This window comes from Mirounga angustirostris, unplaced genomic scaffold (genome assembly GCF_029215605.1).
Source record: "Mirounga angustirostris isolate CCGP_5_RB_7025 unplaced genomic scaffold, mMirAng1.0.hap1 SCAF_10, whole genome shotgun sequence".
NCBI classification, from domain to species: domain Eukaryota; kingdom Metazoa; phylum Chordata; class Mammalia; order Carnivora; family Phocidae; genus Mirounga; species Mirounga angustirostris.
The window spans coordinates 4,515,042-4,537,351 of NW_026991718.1; the positions used below are offsets into that span (position 1 = coordinate 4,515,042).

The following is a 22,310-nucleotide window of genomic DNA, read 5'->3' on the forward strand; positions in this document are numbered from 1 at the left end:
CGTTAGCGCCCCCCCCCCCCACCGCCGGCCAAACCCGATCTGCATCCCCGTCCCTCCGGCCGCCCCTCCCTCTAGTGTCCCCCCCCCGCCCAGGCCCGGATCCGCAACGCAACCCCTGGCCGCCCCGGGTCCCGCATCCCCACCCCCGGATCGCGTCTCCCCCACCTCGCAACCCCCACACCCCTGCCCGGGTCCGCGCCCCCGCCCCCGGCCGCGCCCCCTCCCGCGCCCCGCCCCGGCCGCGCTCCCGCCCCGGGCCGCGCTCGGCCGGCGAGACCCGCCTGCTGGGCGGGCGGCGGGGGCGCCATGGGCAGCGGCAGCAGCCGGAGCGGCCGGGCCCTGAGGCGGCTGCGCAGCCCCGACAGCCGGCCGGCGGGGCCCGGCGGGGCAGCCTCGGAGGGCGGGACGCGGCCTCTGGTCTCGGCGACGGCGGCGGCAGCCACCCGGGAGGAGGCCCGCGAGGCGGAGGCTGCTGAGGGCGCGGCCGACCCGGACCCCGACCCCGGCCCCGCGGCGCCCCCCGACGGCGGGGACGAGACCCTGCGCCTGCTGGACCAGCTGCTGGCCGAGTCGGCGGCCTGGGGCCCGGGGGAGCTGGTCCCGCGGGGCCCGGCGCGGCCCCGACCCGCAGCCGCGGCCGGGAGCCCGGTGAGTGTGGCGGCCCGCGGAGCCGTTGGGGCGGCGCCCCGTCCCCCAGCCCCCCCAGCCCCCCCCAGCCCCCCAGCCGCGTGTTTCCTCCCACCCGCCTCCGCGCCCCCCCCCGGGCTCCCTGGGCCTGCGCGCCGCCTGTCCCCCTGCCCCGAGTGTCGCCCACCGTCTGGGTGTCTCCGAATGCCTCCGAGGTCTCCTGCTGCTCACGCGGCCTCTCCTTCCCTAACACCCGCTCTGATTTTCTCCCTGTCTGCCCCTTCTGGGTGCTGGTCTCGCTGCCTCGAGTTTGGGGTGACAGTGCGGGGTGCAGCCTGGAAGAGCAGGGGGCACACATCCCTTGGCAGAAGTGCATCTATCTCCCCGGCTGGCTTCTGGCCAGAGCTGTGTGTCCACCCTCACAGCAAGCCTCCCAGGCTCCTTCCAGCCTAGGTGGGACTTGGCCAGGCGTGCTGGCTGTTCTCTCCAGAGGAGGCTGCGCAGTGGTGGGACCGGTAGCCAAACAGTGGCTCACAAATGTGTCAGACACATCAAGAGCCTTGCCTTGCTAGTCAAGCAATTCACATGCTACTGGCTATTTTTAAGATGCTGTGGAATCTGTTTTTGGCTTCCCAATCCTCTCTTCCAGAACACTTGTAATAACAGTCCCGTTGTTCTAGAAAAACAATAAAAACGAGCACTTCGGTTTGGCAAGTCTTCACTCCAGCAGAGCAGAATGAACAAGATCTTTACTGTCAGCTCCTGGGCTTGAGGAGGATGCCAAAGGCAGCACCCCCTTCCCTGGAGCCCGACAGGCTTTGCTTAACTGCCAGGACCCAGGGAAGTGTCTTCTGGGGGCAACCACCAAGCAGCAGAATCCTGAAAATGCCACTGTGAGGGGTAGGGCGGAGAACTGGCTCAAATCAGACAGTGCAGAGTGCCTCATCTCCTCCCCCCCCCGCCCCCCGTCCTCCTGCCCGTCCCCTGTCCCCTTGCTACCCTTCCAAAGTGAGCCGCAGTGAGTAGGATTGAATTTGTTCACAAGATTCCTTCAAGACTACATCACCATTCAGTTATATAACACTAAAAATGGATAAACGGTTGAGAAATTTGGGGGAAATTCTCAGAGCATGGAAGCAATCATCTAGTGTCCAAGTTTCAAGTGCCTTGGAAATTCTAGAAGTGAAAACGAGAGGAAAAGAAAAAGAATGGATTTCCCCCCGATGTCCTGAATATCAGTGACTGTCAGGGTGCAGGGCTGCCTTACTCACTCTCCCAGTCATTTGTAGGAGCCCAGCACCCCTCTAGGTGCTAAAGCGAACACAGATGGCACACGGTCCTTGCCCAAAAGAAATCCACTGTTTAGTGGGGAGAGAGAGACCCGCAGACAAAAAACAGAATAGGGCATGGTGAGAGACAGACCCGCACAGAGTCCACAAGAGGAGCGACCGATCCCTTGGAAAAGTCAGGGTGGCACTCCAGAAGGACAGCACTTGACCTGAATCTGGAAGGATCTATGGCTTTAGCCAGGCAAACAAGCAGGGAAGAGCATTTGTGCAGAGAGAACCCCACGTGCCTGTGGGCAGAGGCGAAGGGGCGGGGTCTACGGTGCACAGGCGGTGGGGGTGGAGGGCCTGGTTGAAGAGGCTGAGGGGTACGTGCCATGCTGTTGCAGGTCATGCTGGGAGTTTCCCACGTTGAGGAGTTTGGACTTTACCATAAAAGCTGTGGCTATCTCTGAAGGGCCAGGGGGAGCGGCGTTTTGTGTGTTAGGACGATGACACCAACAGCTGTGGGAGGATGGCCTGGGCCAAGTAAGCGTGGGGCCAGGATGGCCAGCTGGGGGCCGCTTCGGTGGTGTGGGTGAGCAGGTCCTGAGTGGAGCAGGAGAGTCGGAGAGCCGAAGGGGAGACGGAGGTGCCTAGGAGGGAGAATTGGCCAGCCGTGGTGGTTCTTCTGGCTGTGGATTGTATGTATCCTCTGTGCCATAAATATTTCTTGAGTGAATCCTAGAATCTTAGGATTATTAGATCTGTAAGAAAGCTCCTCGAGTCCAATTATTTTCAGGTGTGGGGAGATGAAGTGAAAAGGTCAGGGCTCCTAATTTCTTGACTGTAAAGGTCACAGAAGGTTAACTGCCTGTACACTCAAGTGTGGGGTTTATGCTTTTTTGCTGTATAGATTATGTCCTTTGACTGATTCTCTTGGCAATTGTACATCTTATAAGATTCTGAGTTGACAAGACATCATTGAGCTAGGAAAAAATTGGCATTTAGATGGATCAGTATTGACCCAGCTAAATACCAAAGGGCCGACTTCTAAGTATGGGTTGAAGTCGGCCCTTCTTCAAAATGTTAGAAATGATGTTCCCAAGGACAGAGCAAATGTTTGATTGAGCAAGTAAATAACACAATTTAAATTTCTTTAGGAGGGAAGGACGAAAACCTTCCTTAGGTTCTAAACTGTCTAGCATTTTGGAGGAGAGAGGTATTCTTCATAAGACAATATCAAACTCAAGTGAAATTATCCCTTTAAGCACCCACGTTTAAAAATTTTCACCACTGTTGATTAGAATTTCTTAGAGACTGATTATGCATATCTCTGAACCATCATCCTGAATATTATGGATTATACTTGACTATATTCAAGAATAGTTATAGCTAATATTTTAATGTGCACTTGGGTCTCAAACAAGCATTAACTCTTTTCATCTTATTATCGTCCATTTTTACAGGTGGGAAAGAGAAAAGGGGCACAGAGAGGTTAAGCAACTTAACTAAAGCCACACAGTTATGGCAGAGCAGAGATCAGACTCTCGGCAGTACCCTTATTATCAAAATGGCCCTAACAGCTGTGATGCTTGTTACCTCTGCCTTGGTCCGTCTTTCCTCTGTGCCTTGGTCCGTCTTTCCACTGTCACATTTTAGCCATTGTCGGTCTGTATGCAACCAAACAAGCTTCTCTGTATCCCCGGCCCTAGTGGATGCCTCTCTGAGCTGCACTTGGGGGTTGGAATCACATAACCATGCCTGCTGATTCTGTGTTTCCAGGAAGAGCAGGACCCTCCGAGGTCAGGCCTGGGGGAGGTTCTTCCCTGGCCTGAAGAATCATCTCTTCAGCCAATGGGCTTTGTGGCAAATATTTTAGTTAATCAAATGTGCGTTTTTGTCTTGTTACTTAATTCTTGGTTGTTTTCCTGATACAGTTAAGGTTGCTGGGTAAGAATGAAGTATTGCCATATTCTAAAACTGGGATTTTTAAAATTAAGTTTTAAGAAGTATTTACTTTTATTTCTTTATTTACTTATTTATTTTAGAGAGGGAGAGAGATTGGGAGTGAGAAGGGGCAGAGAGAGAGAAGCCTAAGCAGGCTCCAGAGCCTGATGCAGGGCTCAGTCTCACAACCCTGAGATCATGACCTGCAATCAAGAGTTGGACACTTAACCAACTGAGCCACCCAGGTGCCCCTTTTAAGAGGTATTTAAATCAATTATATCTATCTATCTACCTATATATATCGGTACATATGAGAAATGTTATCTACATATAGCAGCTACTTCAGTGGTCCCAGTGGCATTATGTTGATATCATTGGAATTATAATATTCTGCTTTGGATTTTTATACTTCAACTATTTCATAAACAGCTTTTTTTTTTTTTTAAGATTTTCTTTATTTACTTGACAGAGAGAGACACAGCGAGAGAGGGAACACAAGCAGGGGGAGTGGGAGAGGGAGAAGCAGGCTTCCCACCGAGCAGGGAGCCCGACGCGGGGCTCGATCCCAGGACCCTGGAATCATGACCTGAGCCGAAGGTAGACGCTTAACGACGGAGCCACCCAGGTGCCCCTCATAAACAGCTTTTTATATTGCTGCATAGTATTCTTAATTATTTTAATAAATGCAAAATATCCATCAAATTCATGTACCATGAATTAAACCATCTCCTGTTACCGTCCTGGATTAATTTCTAACTTTGTGCCTTGCAGTATTAGGTGTGCAGAGCAGAATTTTTTTCCCAAAGCCAGTGGAACTTTAAAATCAACAGTATCTTAGTGGGATATTGAAATTGAAAACTATTTAGGATGGAAAAATTATGTGAGAAAAGCTAATCGTTTGGGCTTGGGTTTTATTAAGTTATTTGATCAAGTCATAGTTTTTTAACCATGCAGCAGTATCTCCACCACTCAGTGCTCTATTACCTGGGAAAATTACCGTCTATTCTTGATCCATGCATTTAGTGTATATTTTAGAGCACCTACACGTGCCAGGTACTGTTCTAGGTGCTCGGTATACATCAGTGAGCCAGACGGACAAAACCCCTGCTACCATTCTGATCGTCTTAAGTTCAACAGTGAACAAAATAAAGCATAAAGAACAATAAAGCAGGGGCGCCTGGGTGGCTTAGTCGGTTGTCTGACTCTTGATTTTGGCTCAGGTCATGATCTCAGGGTCATGAGATCGAGCCCGGCATCGGACTCCACACTCAGTGTGGAGTGGGCTTGGGATTCTCTCTGCTCCACTCCCTCTGCCCCTCCCCCCAGTCTCTCTCTCTCAAATAAAAAAATATATATATATTAAAAAAAGAACAGCAAAGCAGCAGGGCCTGGGGAGAACAGGAGTGGGTCTAGGTTGTCATTTTTAATAGGTGGGCAGGGAAGGTGTCACTGAGGAGGCGGGACTTGGGCAAAGCCTTGAAGGAGGTGAGGGCTGCCGTGCTTCTGTGGGAACCAGTGTCCCAAAGCCAAGGGATCAGCCAGTCAGAGGTCCTGGGGTGGAGCCTGGAGGGTCTGCTCAAAGAGCAGCGGGTTGGGCAGTGTGGCTGGAATGGAGAGGGCAAGGTCAGGGTAGTGGGAGACAGGATGGTGGCCAGGATGGTGGCCCGGTGTCTGGGCAAGGCATGATGGTCCTTTGGCCACTGTTAGGCCCTTGGCTTTTACTTTGAAGGAGGTGGGAAGCCCTGGAGGGTTTTGAACAGAGATGACCTGATTTGTTTTAAGGCTCACCCTCACTGGCTGCCGTGTTGGAGACAGAGTGGGGGTGGGGCAGAGCCACAGCTGGGACTGGAGTTAGGAGGCTTTCACAGGGATCCCTGAGAACAGAGGGCGGTAGTGAGGGACGAGAGGAGTGGTTGGCCTATGGACACAGACTGAAGAGAGGCAACCAGTTAACCAGTGCATTGGCTGTGGGGTGTGTGAGAAAGAAAAGGGTCAAAGATGACCCCAGAGTTTTGGGCTTGAGCAGCTAGAAGGACGTAGTTGCTGTTAGCTGACGTGGAAATGGGGAAGGGGCAGGTTTGGGGTGTTAATCAGGAATTTGGTTTTGAATGTGTAAGTTTGAGATGCCTGTTCAACACCCAAACAGTGAGGCAAGTGAAGAGCTTGTCTTTGTAAGAGCTCGGTGCTCAGGGGAGACGTTGGGGTTGGAGCTGTGAGTGTGGGATCCAGCAGAACAGAGGAGCATGGAGGGTCGACCAGAACGCCAATAACAACGATGCCGGCTAACACCTGCCCGGGTGCCAGGCACTGCTGTGGCCGTGGATGTGTGTGACCTCGTATTCAGATGTGGAAAAGATGAGGGGACACGCCAAAGGGGACAACCAGTAATGCGGGGTGAGGGGGGGAACCAAGAGGATGCCATGTCTGGAAGCCAAGGGAGGAAAGTGTTTCAAGAAGGGAGAGGAGACCAGCTCTTGTAAATGTTGTTTGATGGGATGAATAGGATGAAGCCAGGGAACTGACCACTGACCTTAGCAACTTGTTGGTCCCTAATGCCCTCGGGAAGAGCAGTGGGGAAAGCTTGACAGGCTGAGGTTCATGGAGAATGAGAGGCAAGGAACCAGAGTGTAGTCAATGCTTTCAGGAAGGTTGTTTTTACAGTGAAGTGGTAGTGGATAGTCAAGGATGGCTCTGGTAGGATACGGAATTAACCATAAAAATCTCAGTCCCAGGGGCGCCTGGGTGGCTCAGTCGTTAAGCGTCTGCCTTCCGCTCAGGTCATGATCCTGGGGTCCTGGGATCGAGCCCGGCGTTGGGCTCCCTGCTCAGTGGGGAGCCTGCTTCTCCCTCTCCTCCCTGCTTGTGCTCTCTCTTGCTATCTCTGTCTCTCTCTCTCAAATAAATAAATAAAATCTTTAAAAAAAAATCTCAGTCCCAGAATGGGCTGGATAAACGAAGTTTTTGAGATTAAATGCACTAGTGAAATTCAAGGGCACTCTTAAAGAGGAAATTTTGATAGAATCCAAATTCAGCACCTTTACTACCACGTTATGTAGTTGAGACTTTGTCTCCCCTCCTGCCTAATAAATCTGGGCTGATCAAGATCTAGGGAAGTTTGTTTTCTGGAAAGTTTTTTTTTTTAAGATTTTATTTATTTTTATTTTTTTAAAGATTTATTTTATTTATGTTTGAGAGAGAGAGAGAGAAAGAGAGAGTGCGAGGGGGGGAGGGGCAGAGGGAGAGGATCTCAAGCAGACTCCCTGCTGAGTGCGGAGCTTGAGGTGGCTGGATCCCAGGACCCTGAGATCATGACCTGAGCCGAAATCAAGAGTCCAATGCTTAACTGACTGAACCACCCAGGCACCCCTAAAGATCTTATTTTTAAGTAAGCTCTACACCCAACTCGGCACTTGAACTCACAACCCCGAGATCAAGAATCACATGCTCTACTGACTTAGCCAGCCAGGCGCCCCTCATTTTCTGGGAACTTTATTGTTGTTGCAAAGGTAGCACATTTTTTTAAAAAGAAGGTCTAGGCCAATCATGTCTTCTAGTTAGGCAGAATGACTCCATCTTCCACCATTTTTGCAAAGGTTCCATTTTGCTCTAGCAAAGAAGGACCAGGATAATCCTTGTCTATTACCATCAGCCAGGACTTTGGCGTAATCCTGGTTCACAGCTGCTATGGGATGTGAGGGTGAATACAGCAGTCAAAATGATTACGTGGCTGGAAAGCAGATCACCAGAGAGAGTTAAACATGATGGGTAATATGATGGACTTTTGGCAAAAAAAAAAAGCCATTATTTTGACAATAGTTACCGTCTATCTGCATTCAGATGCGATCTATAGCAAAGCACACAAATTTAAGTGGCAGTAAGTGGTATTTGAGCAATCTAGGAAAAATAGAAGAGTAAAACTAGTACTGATCCCCAAAAAGCTCCTAACTGTGTTGTGGAGGGTTGTGTAAATGCACATGTGTCATTCATCATGGAATTCTTGCAGTAGAGATATATAGGAAGGATTATACACGCAAGGAATACTTCCATCTGAGGCAGGCGTCTTCCCGGTGGGCCTGATGTCTGAGTTGGTTCTAAAGGATCAGTTGAGTTTTCCAGCAGTGGGAAAAGGATGGAGCCTTCCATACAGAGGGAACAGCATGTGGAAGCACACAGAGGCATGAAAGTGCTTTAGGAGAACAGCGTGCAGCCCGTTATGGCTGGATAGCGAGGTGATGACAGATGGAGCGCAAAAGGCAACCATATCGCTTTGAGTCATGATTTCACAACCCTCTAGGCTAAGGGGTGGAACTTCATCCTGTAGACAGTGCAGAGCAAGTGGAGGTTTTCTGTGTTTATTATACTTAAATGTTGATTTTGAAATCAGAAGAGGTAATAGAAATGCACAGGAGAGAAGATGTGAAAGATGCCCTGAAAAGAAAGTGTCCCTTCCACTGTCCCCACCTTTTCCCCGGGTCCCTTCCCCAGAGACACCAGCTTATTTCTCGTGCCTCCTCTCCTGGCCAGCCTCACTTTCGGAAGGTCAGAAGCGGCAGGGGGTAGGGATTGAGAGGAGACTGTGCAGGAGTGAGATGCTCAGGTAGGAGGGTACTGCACTAATCCAGGGCCGAGGAGGTGGGAGAAGCCCAGATGACATCTGGGTATGACATGCAAAGGAAGGCGAGTTTCCAGAACGGCGCCAAGGCTTCTTGCTTGTGTAGTTGACCCGGGTTTGAGGTGGGAGGCAGACGAGTTCCTGGGGCTGTCCGAAATTCATGTCCACTGATGTTCATGGTTTGTGAACGCAGCATGCAGACGGGCTGCTGTGGGGGAAAGCACATGGACTGGGGGAGAAGAATGCTAAGCCTGGAGAACATCCAACGCTGCAGGAAGAATCCTCCCCTCAGGGCACCTATAAAAACAGCGAGATTTCAACTGCAAGATGCACAGTGCCTGGAGAAGCGGGCAGGATGTGGGACCTCCGAGGGCTCCCTCCCTCCGTGGTTGCAGGACGGTGGCTGAGAGCACAGCCCCACAGCGCCTGGCCTGACCCAGGCCTCAGCAGTGGCTGCTGGCTGCTGGCTGGAGAGGGGAAGGAAGGCGGGGGTTGGGGGGGGGGTCGCTGTCAGGAGCATGACGTCCAGAGGTGCTGGTGAAGACTTTTTGGGCCCAGGAGATTTAGTTCCCACAGGTGAGGGGCCAGCGGGGATCTGCGCAGAGCAGAGGTTCTTACCTCCCTTGGGGCCAGGAGCCCGATACCAGCACGGAAGGTAGCTCCCAGCCCAAGGCCACCAGTTCGGGTGGCCGCTGAACTCTGCCTCCCGACAGCCAATGTCCAGGAACCCAGTGGTCTCTTTCCAGTTGGAGAATCAGCTTGCTAGCCCCAAAGGGACACGAGACCATGAGGCCCACATCTCATTTACGTCAGAGGCCTTTGGGGCTCAGCAGGGGGAGCTGCCCCAGGGCTGGGCAGGCCCGGGAGCCACGCCAGGTCATCTCCCTCCCCGTGCAAGGGCAAGTAGCCGCTGGATGGGGGCTGCTCCCAGGGTGGGCAACAGGCTGCCTGCGGCCCATCCGTGAGTCCAGCTGAGTCCCCAGTGTTTATAATGATGTGAAAATGTATGTGAGCATGCTTTATAAGGTGAGAAAACACTATATAAATGCAACTGATTGTCCTTTTCCTCCAATCCCACCCCTTTTAGCTTCTCCAGGTCGGCCTGGCTTTCATTCTCTTTGGAAACACTTTCCCGAAGGCATGGCCTCGTGAAGGGCGGTGAGGGCTCCTCGACCGGTGGTCTCAGAGTCAGAGCCTCCTTTTGAAAAAGTCTGGTTGTCATTTTATTAACGCAGAACAGCTCTCCCTGCAGAGCCCACCTGGCCCGCAGTGATTGCTGCCTGGGAGGCCGCGGAGTGGGGCTGTGTGGGGACAGGAGCGCCCCCTGGTGGCGGGAAGGCTGAGCCCGAGGGCCCAACACGGGACCTCGCTGAGGCCGGGAGGCCAGGTGCCAGGAGGTGCCCTCACGCTGTTCTCGCCACTTTATGTGCTCAGATGTCCATAATGAAACATAAAAACCCCAACCAACCGAACAAACCTGCGCTTCGAAGAAGGATAATTCTTCGATAGTGAAGAAGGGGGAAGGCTTCCCAGGCTGTGGAATATCACCCAGAAATAAAAGGGAGTAAACTTACTGGGATGCCTGGTAGGCTCCGTGGGTGGAAGATGCGACTCTCGATCCTGGGGTCGTGAGTTCGAGCCCCACATTGGGCGCAGTGAACCGTTGCTACACACAACGTGGATGGATCTCAGGATCATTACACTGAGGGAAAGAAGCCAGGGAAAGGGTGCACGCTGTATGATTCTGCGGGTCTCGGCTTCCAGAGAGGGTGCACGAATCTGCAGTGACCGGAAGCAGATCAGTGGTTGCCTGGAGACGGGAGGGCGGCCTGGGGAAGCAGGGAGGACCACCGAGGGTGCTGACCGCAGGGATGGTTTAACAGGTCCATGCACATGTGGAAGCCCACCAAACTGAATTCCTTAAACATCTGTGGCTTGTTATATGGCAATTCTCCGTATCAGTGATATGTGTACATACATACATATGAAGCTGAACATGAAGAGTTAAAGGGGAGGACTCTCTAAACAGAAGAAGCAGAACATAGACATTTTGGTAAAGAAAAGATGCAGCGGATTTCCTAAAAATTAGCCATTGATTCTTTGCTTTTTTCAAAAAACCCTAGTTGTAGGGGTCTGGGGAGACTAAGAGATCATCTGATTCGCTTCCTCCTCCTCTTTTCTGCTGCTCCTTCAGCTCTGGTGTGTTCTTCAAAACCTGCCTGGGATCGCGAGTGATGACACATCGCCCGCCCATACACACTCACGCGCTCCCTGAGCTCAGCCCGGTTCCCACGGCCGCCGGCCCAGCCCAGGCGCCACGGCCCCCCGGGGCCCCCGGGGTCCCCGGGGTCTGTCTGGCCCAGAGGGGGCAGGCCGCCCGCGCGGGAACGTGTGTCTGCACTAGGCCGGGAGCAGCGGCAGGGGCTGCTGTGTCTTTGCTTTTCGTCCAAGCTCCCTCTGCAGCTTCAGCGAGCTGTGTTTCGGGGAGGGCGTCTAACACGCTCCACATGTGACAAAGTCAAGTGAAAGGCTGAAACGCACTGACAAAGAAAGGACCGTGCATTCAGACCTCGGGCACAGAAAGAAACCTCAGTAAACATGGAGCAGATATACCAAGGCTGAGCCATGGGGGAAATTACAAAAGCAAGAGCACCGCATCCCTTCCGAACCCTGCTGTAGGGTGTGTGCGGGTGATGGTGTGCCCCGTCCTGGTTGCTCCCCGGGGCCAGCAGGGTGTCCCCCTTAGCGGCAGGGAAAGCAGCGGGCAGGAGGAGACGGGCTGATCCTGCAAAGGTCTGACTCTCAGTTGCCCTCCCGCTGGGAGAAACTGTATGTGTAACAACCTTCACACAGTCTGGTGATGAGGGGCAAAGCCAAAGTAGGTGATGACAAAGGCTGGTTCCGCAGAAACTGACAAGAGGGCACAAGGGTGCAAATAGGATGATGTCTAAAAAGCAGCTCGGGGATGGCTGGGTAAAGTACTACTTTTCTTCTCCAGAGGCCCTGGGCATGTAGGCAGGCCCCATGACCAAAAGCTGTAGGGTGGCAGTTTGGTGGCAGTGATAAGAGGACTTTCTTGTGTACCCGAGAGAATTGAAAGCAGCGTCCCAGAGAGATCTCTGTCTACCCATGTTCACAAGAGTGGTACTCACAGCAGCCAAAAGGTGCAAGCAACCTGACAGACGAATGCGGTTCACACACACAATAGGATATTAGTCAGCCTTAAAAGGGAAGGCCATTCTGGCACCTCCTCCAACATGGATGAACCCCAAAGACGTGCCAGCTGAAGTCAGCCAGACACAAAAGGACAAATACTGTAGGATTCCACTTAGACAAGCTGGTCCGATTCACAGAGACAGTAGGAGGGTGGTTGCCGGGGCTTGGGGTGGGGAGTTGTTGAATGGGGACAGAGTTTCTGCTTTGCAAGATGGAAAGAGCTCTTGAGATTGGTTGTACTTGAATATACTTAACACTGAAATGTACGCTTAAAAATGGTTAAGATGGTGAATTTTAGGCTATGTGTATTTTATCACAGAATTTTGTTTTTTGTGTTTTTTGGGGGGGTTTTTTGTGTTTTGTTTTTTTTTTTTAAAGATTTTATTTATTTATTCATGAGAGACAGAGAGAGAGGCAGAGGGAGAAGCAGGCTCCCAAGGAGCAGGGAGCCCGATGCGGGACTCGATCCCAGGACCCCGGGATCATGACCTGAGCCGAAGGCAGATGCTTAACCGACTGAGCCACCCAGGCGTCCCCAGAATTTTGTTTTTAATTAAAAAGAACATGCAGGGGCACCAGGGTGGCTCAGCCGGTTAAGCACCCAACTCTCAATCTCAGCTCAAGTGTCAGTCTGAGTCGTGAGTTCAAGCCCTGCATTGGGCTCCACGCCCAACGTGGAGCCAACTTAAAAAAAAAGACCATTCAGATGGTCTGAGCTGCTCTGAGATGGGATGGGTGGTTACAAGAGGCAGTGGGGTTAAGTGTGTGTGTGTTACTTCCCGTCCTCTTTCTTCCCTCTATCCCCCCTCTGTCCCTCTTCCTACTGTGAATCCCTTGCTGACTTGAGAGTCACCTGCTCTGCATCTTTATACTCCCCAAAGGCAAAAATGAGTGTCCCAAGAAACGCGCCATGATATGGAGTCCCCCATCGCAAGGTCCCCAGCCACCAACAGCCGTGGTCGGCTCTTGGGGACACGGCTGGAACGGGGCTGCTCACCCTCGCCGTGTGGCCAGCCTCCACTTGCAGTGGAGGCAAGACCAACCTCTACTGGACAGCGCGTCGAGGCTGGCTGGCCTTCCCCTGCGCAGCCCCACGGGGCCCGCGTTGGCAGGACATGCCCAGTGTGTGCTTGCTTCACTTCCCAACGCTAATGTTTCCCAAGAGACACGTCAGAGCTGATTTCACAGGGAAGAAAATGTTGGACAGGAACCTCTGCTTAGGCCTCGAAGACCAGGACGCTCCCTAGACCAACCACATCATGCAATCTGGTTATCTTCCAGGGGGCCTTCGTCAGAGGTTGGCCTAGATTGGACGTTGGTTCAGATACTTCAGATGGTGTTTACTGGTCATCTGTAGGATGGCGGTTACACTACGGATGAGCCGGATGGATAATCTCCCGTCTCGCAGCAGCCCTGAGGGCTCAGTCCCCATTAGGCACATGGGTAAACTGAGGCTCAGAGAGCCTCACAATCCACTCAAAGGCATATCATTATTAAATGGCACAACTGGGATTTGAACCCTTTTCTCTATTATGCTATTTTTACTCTACTATGCCAACTGCTATATAGACTTTAAACTCAAGATTATAACAACCCAGCACCTTGACATTCAACTTAATTCGGAAAATACTTCATGTTTATCCTGTGCCCAGCTTGGAGAAGTGGTACTCTTGCTGGGGAGGACTAACTAACACTAACAGGTTAATAACTAGAGGACGGCATGGTATACAACATCGGTCTGATGATAATAGAAACGATAGCAGCTAATGTTTACTGAGAACTTACTAAGTGCCAGGCACTCTGGAATGACTTTAGAATATCTCCCAGTAAACTTGCTTTGCACACGAGGAAAACCACTGCTGAGAAAGGTCAGGACAACCACACGAACCGCAGAGCTGCTAGGGCAGGGTTTGGTCTGTCTCTCTTTCAAAACTTACGCCCCTGACTACCGTACTGCCCACCCTCTCCAATTGCACATTTTATAGCAACACCCCGCCCCCCAGCTCTGTGCTCTTACACATCTGGCTAACTGTTCAATGTGTTTAAGACTTACTTCTCCAGCGACATTGCCAGGACCTCAAGAACATAGAGCGCAGGTCTGCCCAGCAGCTGATAGAGCATGGGGCATGCTGGGGTGCTGGGTGAATGGCTGGTGAGTGATTGATCCATGTGATCACATCTCCGAGTCCGAGGATGCAGGAGGGCTTTACAAGAGAATTTGGAGAGAACACAACCAGCTTCCTGTGGGGGCAAAAGCCCAGTTCTGTCTATTGGCAGTGTAGGATCATGGAATGAGAGAACACAATTGCTCCACTATTAAAAGGGAAAAACCAAAACCTTTAAAACTCCCCAATGTCTGCAGAATAAGTAAGGTCCCAATCCCAGGCCTGAATGCATAGATTTAATTTCAAGTGGTCCCAGACTGGAAACGCTCCTGAGGTGCCCAGCAAAAAGTCATCTTCCTCTTAGGACTCAGAGAATACTCACAAAGAAGTTTCCAAGGACAAGGAGCAGCAAACAAAAAATAACCAACTATGCAAGGAACCCAGTAAAAACCAGAAGAAAAAATAGTCAACAAAACTAGATCAGTGGAGGGCGTCTGCCTGGCCCAGCCAGTTAAGCATCCAACTCTTGATTTCAGCTTAGGTCATGATCTCAGGGTCCTAGGATCGAGTTCTGTGTCGGGTTCCACGATCAGTGGGGAATCTGCTTGAGATTCTCTCTCTCCCTCTCCTTCTGCCCCTCCCCCCTCCAAAATAGATCGGTGAAGACTTCAGGTGTTTGGATTACCAGGAACAGATTATATTCAATTTATGTTTATTATGTTTAAAGAAAATACCTGCAAAGGACAAGGGCCTAGAGAAAGTGACCTGGTGTATTTGAAAAAGAACCAAACAGAACTTGTAGAAATGGAAACTAGAATAAACAAAGTTAAAGATCCCGATGGTGTGGGTTAGCAGGAAATTAGACAGAGATGAAGAGATCAGCACATTGGAAGACAGAGCTGGAGAAATGACCCAGCGCATAGCACCCAGACGAGGCTCTGATCCAGATGCTCAAGAAAAAAATCACAGCAAGCATTAAGTTGTGAAACAATAGAAACTTTCCCCTTCAATAAGGGAGCAAGACAAAGATGCCTGTTATTATCACTTCTTTTCATGTAGTACCAGAAGTCTGGAAAAGTTAGGGGGAAATTGAATGGCTGTTATTCCCAGAATAGGTGAATGAGAACAAAAATAATACCGAAAGAATCTACACATAAATTATGAGGGCTAATACAAGAGTTGGTAAATTCACCGACTCCCCCAAATATATATTTTTCAGTCATATTTCTGCAACAAGAGGTATAAAATAAAATTTTATTTAAAAAAGGTGATGCTGTGTGGGGCACCTGGGTGGCTCGGTCGTTAAGCGTCTGCTCTCGGCTCAGGTCATGATCCCAGGGTTCTGGGATCGAGCCCCGCATCGGGCTCCCTGCTCAGCGGGAAGCCTGCTTCTCCCTCTCCCTCCGCCCTTCCTCCCCACCGCCCCCTTCACACTCTCTCTCTCAAATAAAGACTTAAAAAAAAAAGACATTAAAGGAGGCCTGAATGAATGGAGAAACAGTCCTTGTTTATAAATCAAAAGGCTGATTATTATAAAGGTATCAATTCCCCCCAAATGATCTGTGGTTTAATACCACCCCAACAAAATCCCCAAGATTTTTTTTTCCCACGGAATAGGCCAACCTGATTCCAATACATATATGGGGAAATGCAAAGAACCGAGAGTAGTCAAGACTCTTTTTTAAAAAAAAGGTGGGAGGACGTGCTTTAGCAGATGTCAAGGTTCATTCTAAAGCTGTGGTCATTGGCATGGGCTGGTGCAGGCACAGGGCTTGGCACGGACTTCCGGAAAAAAGCCGCAGACAAACACCGTCTAAACACCCTTGTCTGGGGACAGAGAGAGCTTGGCAGAGCCAAGTGGAAGGCAGATGTGACCCCTGGAGATGAGAGATGGGGATGCAGCCAGGTCACTGGCCACATGTGTGAGCTTCATAAAGTCACCCTCTGCCCCAGCCTCAGTCTTCCCACCTGTGAAGTAAGCAGATGCAACTGGAGAGCCAGAGGGAGGCTTTTCCGCTGTGGTTTATCTAGTCCTGGGTTAAACATGGTGGCCTGTGTCTGTTGGCAGAAAGCATCACTGACGATCTTCTGATGCTTCTTCCTTTTGTCCTTCTCGAGGTGTCCTCCAAACAGAGCACTGACGAGCACCCAGAGAGCGGCAGAGTCTCCAGGTGAGTGCGAGGCTGGGGTGAGCACGTTTCCTCTGCCAGAAGCCGCAGCTTCTTGCCTCCGCCCCAGATGCCCACAGAACCCCATGGCTCCCAGGTCCCAGCTCACCTGCCCGATGCAGCTCCCTCCTTCCAGGGAAGGTCCCGGCCACGGGCGTGTGCAGAAGCCCTCGGCCTCACAGCCACTGTCATCGTCCCCCTGAGAGAGGCCCTGATCCAGATCATCCAGGGCATTCCCGATCTCACTCATTCACTCAGAAACTGTGTGCCGTGGGACATCTGCAGATGAGCCTTCCAGAGTTTACAGCCTAGAGGGATGGCAGATGGACCCCCTGTAATCTGTTACAATTTTATCAGGAAAATGCTTTTAAAACCCCTGGGAAGAGTCAGCTAAGGACCCCAGGCCCAGAGACCAGGCCTTCTCTCTCTGCTCTGGGCCATCCCACATGGCTCTGGGCCGTGTGAGGATTTCAGGGCATCAAAAGCAGCCCAGCACGAGGTTTGGCTGGGATGACCTTGGGCCCCTGGCCTATTCTCCCCCACCATACCCTCCTGGCTTCCTTACCTCTAAAGGGATGACAGTGATCTGCCCCGTCCCTGGGATGTGGGTGACTCTGGGATTCAAGACCACCGATGTGAACAGGTGTAAAACTTCTAACGTAATAGCTGTTTTTATGACCAATTCCAAATGGTTTCAGGGCAAGAATCTTGCTGGTTTCCCTTACTGAACACACATTTGCAGGGGTCCTTCCTTGAGCAGCTTGGTCTCTTCACAAGGGCAGGCAGTGGGCTCAGGGGAGGTCAGAGAGGGGACAGGAGCGGCCTGAGGGCTCACAGAGGAGCTGGTAAGGGTTAAACTGGTTTGAAGGCCGCGTGGGAGGTCACCAAGGAGACAGGAGGCAGGAGCATCCCGGCCGCATTTCCAGCTGAGGACACTTTGTGCCAGCAGGTTGCAGTTAGCCCAGGGCCCTGGGGGTCACCGAGAGCCGGAAGCTCCCCGAGGTGGAGAGGGCGCTACGTGCCACGCAGTAGCCATTGGCCACCGCTCTCGAGTGGGAGCGGGCTGGGACCCCTCGCTGGCGTAGAGGGCGAAGCAGTGGGAACGCTTAAAACCCTGACACCAGTGGTCCAGGCCCAGAGCCTTCTTCAGCACCGTGGAGAGCCCTGGTCCTCCCTCAGACCCTCCTCCTCTCGTTGTATGGACTGGGGGTGGGCTTGGCACTCGGCGCCAGGGGTTGGGGGTGGTCTCGGGTGCGAGGGCAGCCACCGCCCCAGGGGCCCCGGCCAGCTCTGCTGGGCCGACCCAGGCGCCCGAGCCTGCAGCTCTGTGCTGGGGACCTGGGGACACACCTGCCCGTGGGCCCCGCGGAAGGAACGGCGCAGAGCTCAGCTCTGGCTGACTGTTTCCACTGATTTTAAAGAGAATTAGCACGACGTTCTCCAGTTTTCATCAACCTGAGGAATTTAGAAGGGTTAAATTCTATGTGGAATCAATTAGCTCTTTCTTCTGCTTTTTAACTGAAGGGGCCCCTTCCGCTCCCTGCACCCTCGCGGTGGCTGCTCAGACTCCTCACCACCCTCCCGGGAGTCTACTCCCTCCCTGGCTCACCTGCTTTCATGCGAGGCTCTGTCAGGCTCCGGCAGCCCGCCCTGCTGCCTCGGGAAGGAGGAGCGGGCCATGGAGGCAAGCTCTGAGGGCGCACTGGCCCTCCCCGGGGTCAGGCCTGGAGCAGCCTTCCTCTGGTCCCCAAACTTGGGCTCTTCGGCCTCTAAGGAGAGCCCCTGCGGGGAGGGAGCAGCAGGCCTCCTGGCCCACATCTGCCGTGGCTCCCCCACGCCTCCAGGCCCTCGGGGGGCCTTCTCCCTCCACCCCCGACGCAGATCTCAGAGGCAGCAGCCCCCCTTCCTTCCCGGCCTCCTCCCCTACCCCCCGGCTCTGCTGTCAGAACCCAGCAGAGCAGCATTTCTGGGAGAAATGTCCTAACATCTGCAGTTTACTTTGAAATACCTCCAGAAATCAGATGAAGTAGATGTGTGATAAAGTAAATACAGCAAAAAAAAAAAAGTGTGTATTTACTTAATTATTGAATCTACAATTTCAACCTTTCTATATGCTTGGGAGTCTTTGTGATAAAGTGCTGAAGAGAAAAATCCTTCCAAGCCCAGTTAAAATCTCTTCCCGCAAACTCTCGCCCTCCCCTCCGTCCTCGTCAAGCTGGGGTCTCGCCCCACTTTGTCGGGACCCAGCCTCCACACCCGTGACCCGTAAGGTACCCACGGAGGTCGGCTCCCAGGCTCGCTCAGCCTCACGGAGGCCGCGTGGGCCCCTGCCTCGGGTCTGGTCCCTCACAGCGCCGGGCACACAGTAGGTGTCTCATAGACGCTTGTTGAAAGGAACGTTTGATGTGAACCAGGGCCATGTGGGCCTTGACCCCCCAGTCCTGATCGTCCTTTTTTTTTTTTTTTTAAGATTTTATTTATTTATTTGAAAGAGAGAGAGAGAGAGAGACAGAGCACAAGAGGGGGAGGGGCAGAGGGAGAAGCAGACTCCCCGCCCAGCAGGGAGCCCGATGCGGGGCTTGATCCTTGGACCCCGAGATCATGACCTGAGCTGAAGGCAGACGCTTCACCGCATGAGCCACCCAGGCGCCCCCGAGTCCTGATCATCCTTGATGACATCTACATCTTTCTCCTGAGGGGCAAGGGCGGGGAGACATGGAAACGGCAGGGCTGAGCTTGTCGGGCTGGCTTTGAGGGCAGGGCTGGCCCGACCTGAGGTCCTAGGATTGGGTAACAGAAGCTGAGGGTGCATGGAGGGGACGCCTGGTGACTCTGGTGGCTCCTGTCTGCACCTGCCGCTGAGGATCCCCCAGCCCGGCTCCCTGAGTTCACAGGTGCGAGGGGAAGTCGCTCCAGCGGCCTGAGCGGCAGAGCAGCGTGGGCTTCTTCTCCAGCACCGCAGAACAGGCCGCGGAAGGTCACTGTCCCACCACCGGCGGCGGTCAGCTCTGGGCTGCGGACCTCGCATCCGCTCCAGCGGGTAGCACGCAGCCTGACCCATGCCCACACCGCCCCAGCTGTCAAAGGTTCTGGGCAGGCCAAGGCCAGTGCCAGGCAACACTGCCAGGGAGCAGCCTGAAAGCAAGGGAAGTTCGGGGTACAGTGAACACCACCCCAAAGTCCCTATGATGTCCAGAAAGTCGGAGAGGGGGTGGGCCACCAGGTGCAGGCTGATGGGAACCACCTTGTGGAGCCCAGGGAGCAGGAACAGGTCTGACTCTGGTCACTTCTGCCATGCCCAGTCCTGTCCTGCAGCAGCAGCTCCGTTCAGCGCCCCCAAGGGTGCAGGCCCCGGGAGTAAATCAGGCAAATGGGTAGCTCGCAATGCAGCTCACATTTGCTTGGGGCTGTGCAGTGTGCAGGACTCAGTGTCACGTGCTCTCTGTGCATTATCTTATTTATGCCCCAGAATGAACTTATGAATACAGCTCCACTTTAGAGGTAAAAAAATTGATGCTCAGAGATGCAAATGCCTTGTTCAAGGTTGCAGCGCTAGTAAGTGGCAGAGCTGGGATTCGAACTCGGGCCTTTCCACCCTGAGGGCCCTGACCCTGAAACGCCCCGGGGGCTGGCTTCCTCGCAGGGTATGTAAGGTCTGGGCGGACAAGGTCATAGGCAATGAAGCCAGAGAAATAGGCAGAGGCCCGCTCTTATAAAAGATTAAGAATTTTTTCCCAGGGCAAAGGTTTTCGGTTTTGGTTTAAGGACGGATCACAAGTCCCTGAAGGGGCCATCGTGGAGATGACGAGTTTGAAGGTGACACCTTGTCTCCTGACACCCCTGTCCATGTTTCTGGCTCACAGAGCCCCGGGCGGCAGCCACGGGAGGCCCGAGAGGCAGTCGGGCAGCTCGGCCATCTCGTACGACTGCTCGGAAGAGGAGCTGATGGCCAGCATCGAGCGGGAGTACTGTCGCTGAGGCTGTGGAGCTGCCCTGCAGGCCCCCCGACCCCCCGACCAGACTGGGCTTGCACCCCCGCCCCTGCCCCCTGCCCAGGCTCTGGCTGGAGCTGAGCCCCCTCCAACATGCAGTTACTCCTGGTTCTTTCGAAAGATCCAGCTTCAAGCTTGCTGGCAAGTGGTGCTCAGCGTGCAGACCCAGGCGTGAAGGCAGACCCAGGGGCCGTCCCGCCGGTGGGTGCGCAGGTGCTCTCCCAGCTACTCCTCCTGCAGTCTCTGCGGAGGGCCTGTCGGCGGGCTTCTCCTGGAGCCTGAGATGCTTCCCCTGTCGGATGGCCCTCTCTGCACCGGGACTGGGGACAGCTCATCAGACTGGCTCCCTTGGGGCCTCTAACATGTCCCTGGTTCTGCACAGCAACTGCCCGGAGATGTTGACGCGTGCATTACTGTTCTGTGGCTCTGGGGCGGGGCCGCAGAGTCTGCATGTCTAACCAGCCCCTGGGTGAGACCCGAGCTCCTGGAACCCAGCCTCGCTCGGGGTAGGAAGGATTGAGTCTAAGCTTTAGACCTTACCCAACTCTTCCTTCCTGGCGCTGGGGCTGCTGAGAGCCACAGCCCGCCTGCCTCCCTGGAGAGAGGCCTGCGCCCCTCCTTGGCAGGTGTGAGGGACGGAGAGCACAGGACCGGGAGCTGGAGCCCTCAGTTAACTAACATGCAGCCACTTTCACCCTGTGGGCCTCAGTTTCCCTCTCTAGAAATTGAGTCCTGGAGGCTCTTCCAGGCATTGCAGCCCCAACAATCCAGGCTTCCTTGATCTCTGCTGTTCTGCCCTCCCCCTGGGGCACAGAGCTCCCTCTGCAGCTGCGGCGGGTGGGGGGGCACCCCGGCCCCACCTGGAGGAGGTCCTGAGGAACACCTGCTCTCACCAGCCTGATGGGACTGGTTTACTCTCGTCCCACCTGGGAGAAGGTACAGCGTCCCCGCATTGAGGCCAGAAGAGCCCGAGAACGTTCCCAGCGGACAGATGAGAAAGCCGCTTTGCCAGGGATGTCTGTGAATCCAAGGCAGGGCCAGGGGAGCCACAGGCTGACTGGAAGGTGGGACTCCTGGGGGGCACAGGCGTGGCCGGCCTTGGAAGAAGGTTCTGGCTGGCGTGCGGTTCGGGGGCCAGGCGGCAGGCCCCTCAGGGGCAGCTGGGAGGGCTTCAGAACAAAGGGGCATGTGGGTGTGACGTCAGCTTTTGCCAAAGCCAGAATAGGTCTCAGCTTGTCACAGTTACCACCAACACAGAGCCTCCCTGGCGTCGCCTGCAACATGCAAGAGCTTCTGGGACACAGACGCAGGGCCCGTTGGCGCTGTCCCCAGACCCACAGGCCTGTCGTCGTCGCAGGCAAACGGGTGTTTCCATGAACTTTTATTGCTTGGCAAGGCGGCCTTTGATCAGGTGTTCCATCACCCGGAGATTCTTACTGCCGAGCCGGAGGATGGCGCGTGGAGCCTTCCGACAACGGTCGCCGACGGAGTGGCTCCGAAACCCCCCAAAGCGAGAGCTACTGCCCATCCAAGCCCAAATCATTTCTTTCGATCAAAGAGGAAAGCCATTACTATTTTAATAATACAAATATTTCTCTTAAAAGCAGTTAATATTTTCTTTCTCACCACCAGACAGATCAGGCCTTGAATTTAATGACGTAAAATGTTTACAGTTTTACATCATTATTTTGTTAAAATGGAACACATTCAACCAGTTTCCCGCATTTTCCAGTGGAAACCTCATACAACGATTCATGAGATAAAAGTGTTCAGAAAAAGAAGAATTCGTCCTGTGGTTACTCCAGTCTCTGTCGAGGTCAAAGTGAGTGCACATCATCAAAGCAAAGCAGTTGCTCTCGGGTCCTTTTTTTTTTTTTTAATTCCCTGAATTCAGGAAAGTGTCTTCTGAATGGTGACCAGCCATATAAAGCCTAAAGCCGTGTGTCCCAGCCGTGAGGTGGGCCCGGGTGGGGGGCTGGCCCAGGGGTGGCGGCGGCGGGGAAGGCCCGGGACCACTAGACGGGGGCTGGTGGCCCACGGCGGCCACTCACCGCCCTCCCGGGGCAGCTCCGTGCGCCTCCCCTGAACCCCAGCCCTCTGCTCCGGAGCTGAGTGCGGCACCTGCTCCCAGATGGGGCAGGAGGCAGCTCAACGAGAGGCAGGAAGGAAAAGGCCTCAGAGTCGAAAGTGACAACGACCCAACCCGTGCGGAGGTCTGGGACGGTCTGAGCACTGGAAGTGCGTCTCCTGGTTTCTGCGGGGGGCACGCTCCTCTGAGAGGCGGCAGAATGCCAGGAAGCCAGGAAACACACTCCATCCCGGCTCTGAGAAACGTCGTGGCCATTTCCCTGGGGAAGGAGCAGAGCCACGCCAGA

General features: G+C 53.5%; 1 protein-coding gene across 2 annotated transcripts; it reads left to right on the forward strand.

The window, feature by feature from the left end:
- Positions 1 to 265: 265 nt before the first annotated feature.
- Positions 266 to 21,736, forward strand: CYS1 (cystin 1). Of its 2 annotated transcripts, none has more exons than XM_054509593.2 (3): positions 266 to 648; positions 15,894 to 15,946; positions 19,807 to 21,736. In XM_054509593.2, the coding sequence occupies exons 1-3, from the start codon at positions 307 to 309 to the stop codon at positions 19,919 to 19,921; spliced, it is 510 nt and encodes a 169-aa protein (XP_054365568.1). In that variant the 5' UTR covers positions 266 to 306; the 3' UTR covers positions 19,922 to 21,736. The 2 variants fall into 2 exon arrangements, with proteins under 2 accessions (XP_054365568.1, XP_064427888.1); XM_064571818.1 differs by having other exon boundaries at positions 19,709 to 19,846.
- Positions 21,737 to 22,310: the final 574 nt, after the last annotated feature.

Excerpts from the sequence above, each read along its gene's own strand:
- CYS1 (XM_054509593.2), top strand. The coding sequence starts at position 307 with ATGGGCAGCGGCAGCAGCCGGAGCGGCCGGGCCCTGAGGCGGCTGCGC. Across the intron at positions 649-15,893 it reads CAGCCGCGGCCGGGAGCCCG|GTGTCCTCCAAACAGAGCAC; the intron begins GTGAGTGTGGCG and ends GTCCTTCTCGAG. Across the intron at positions 15,947-19,806 it reads GAGAGCGGCAGAGTCTCCAG|AGCCCCGGGCGGCAGCCACG; the intron begins GTGAGTGCGAGG and ends TCTGGCTCACAG.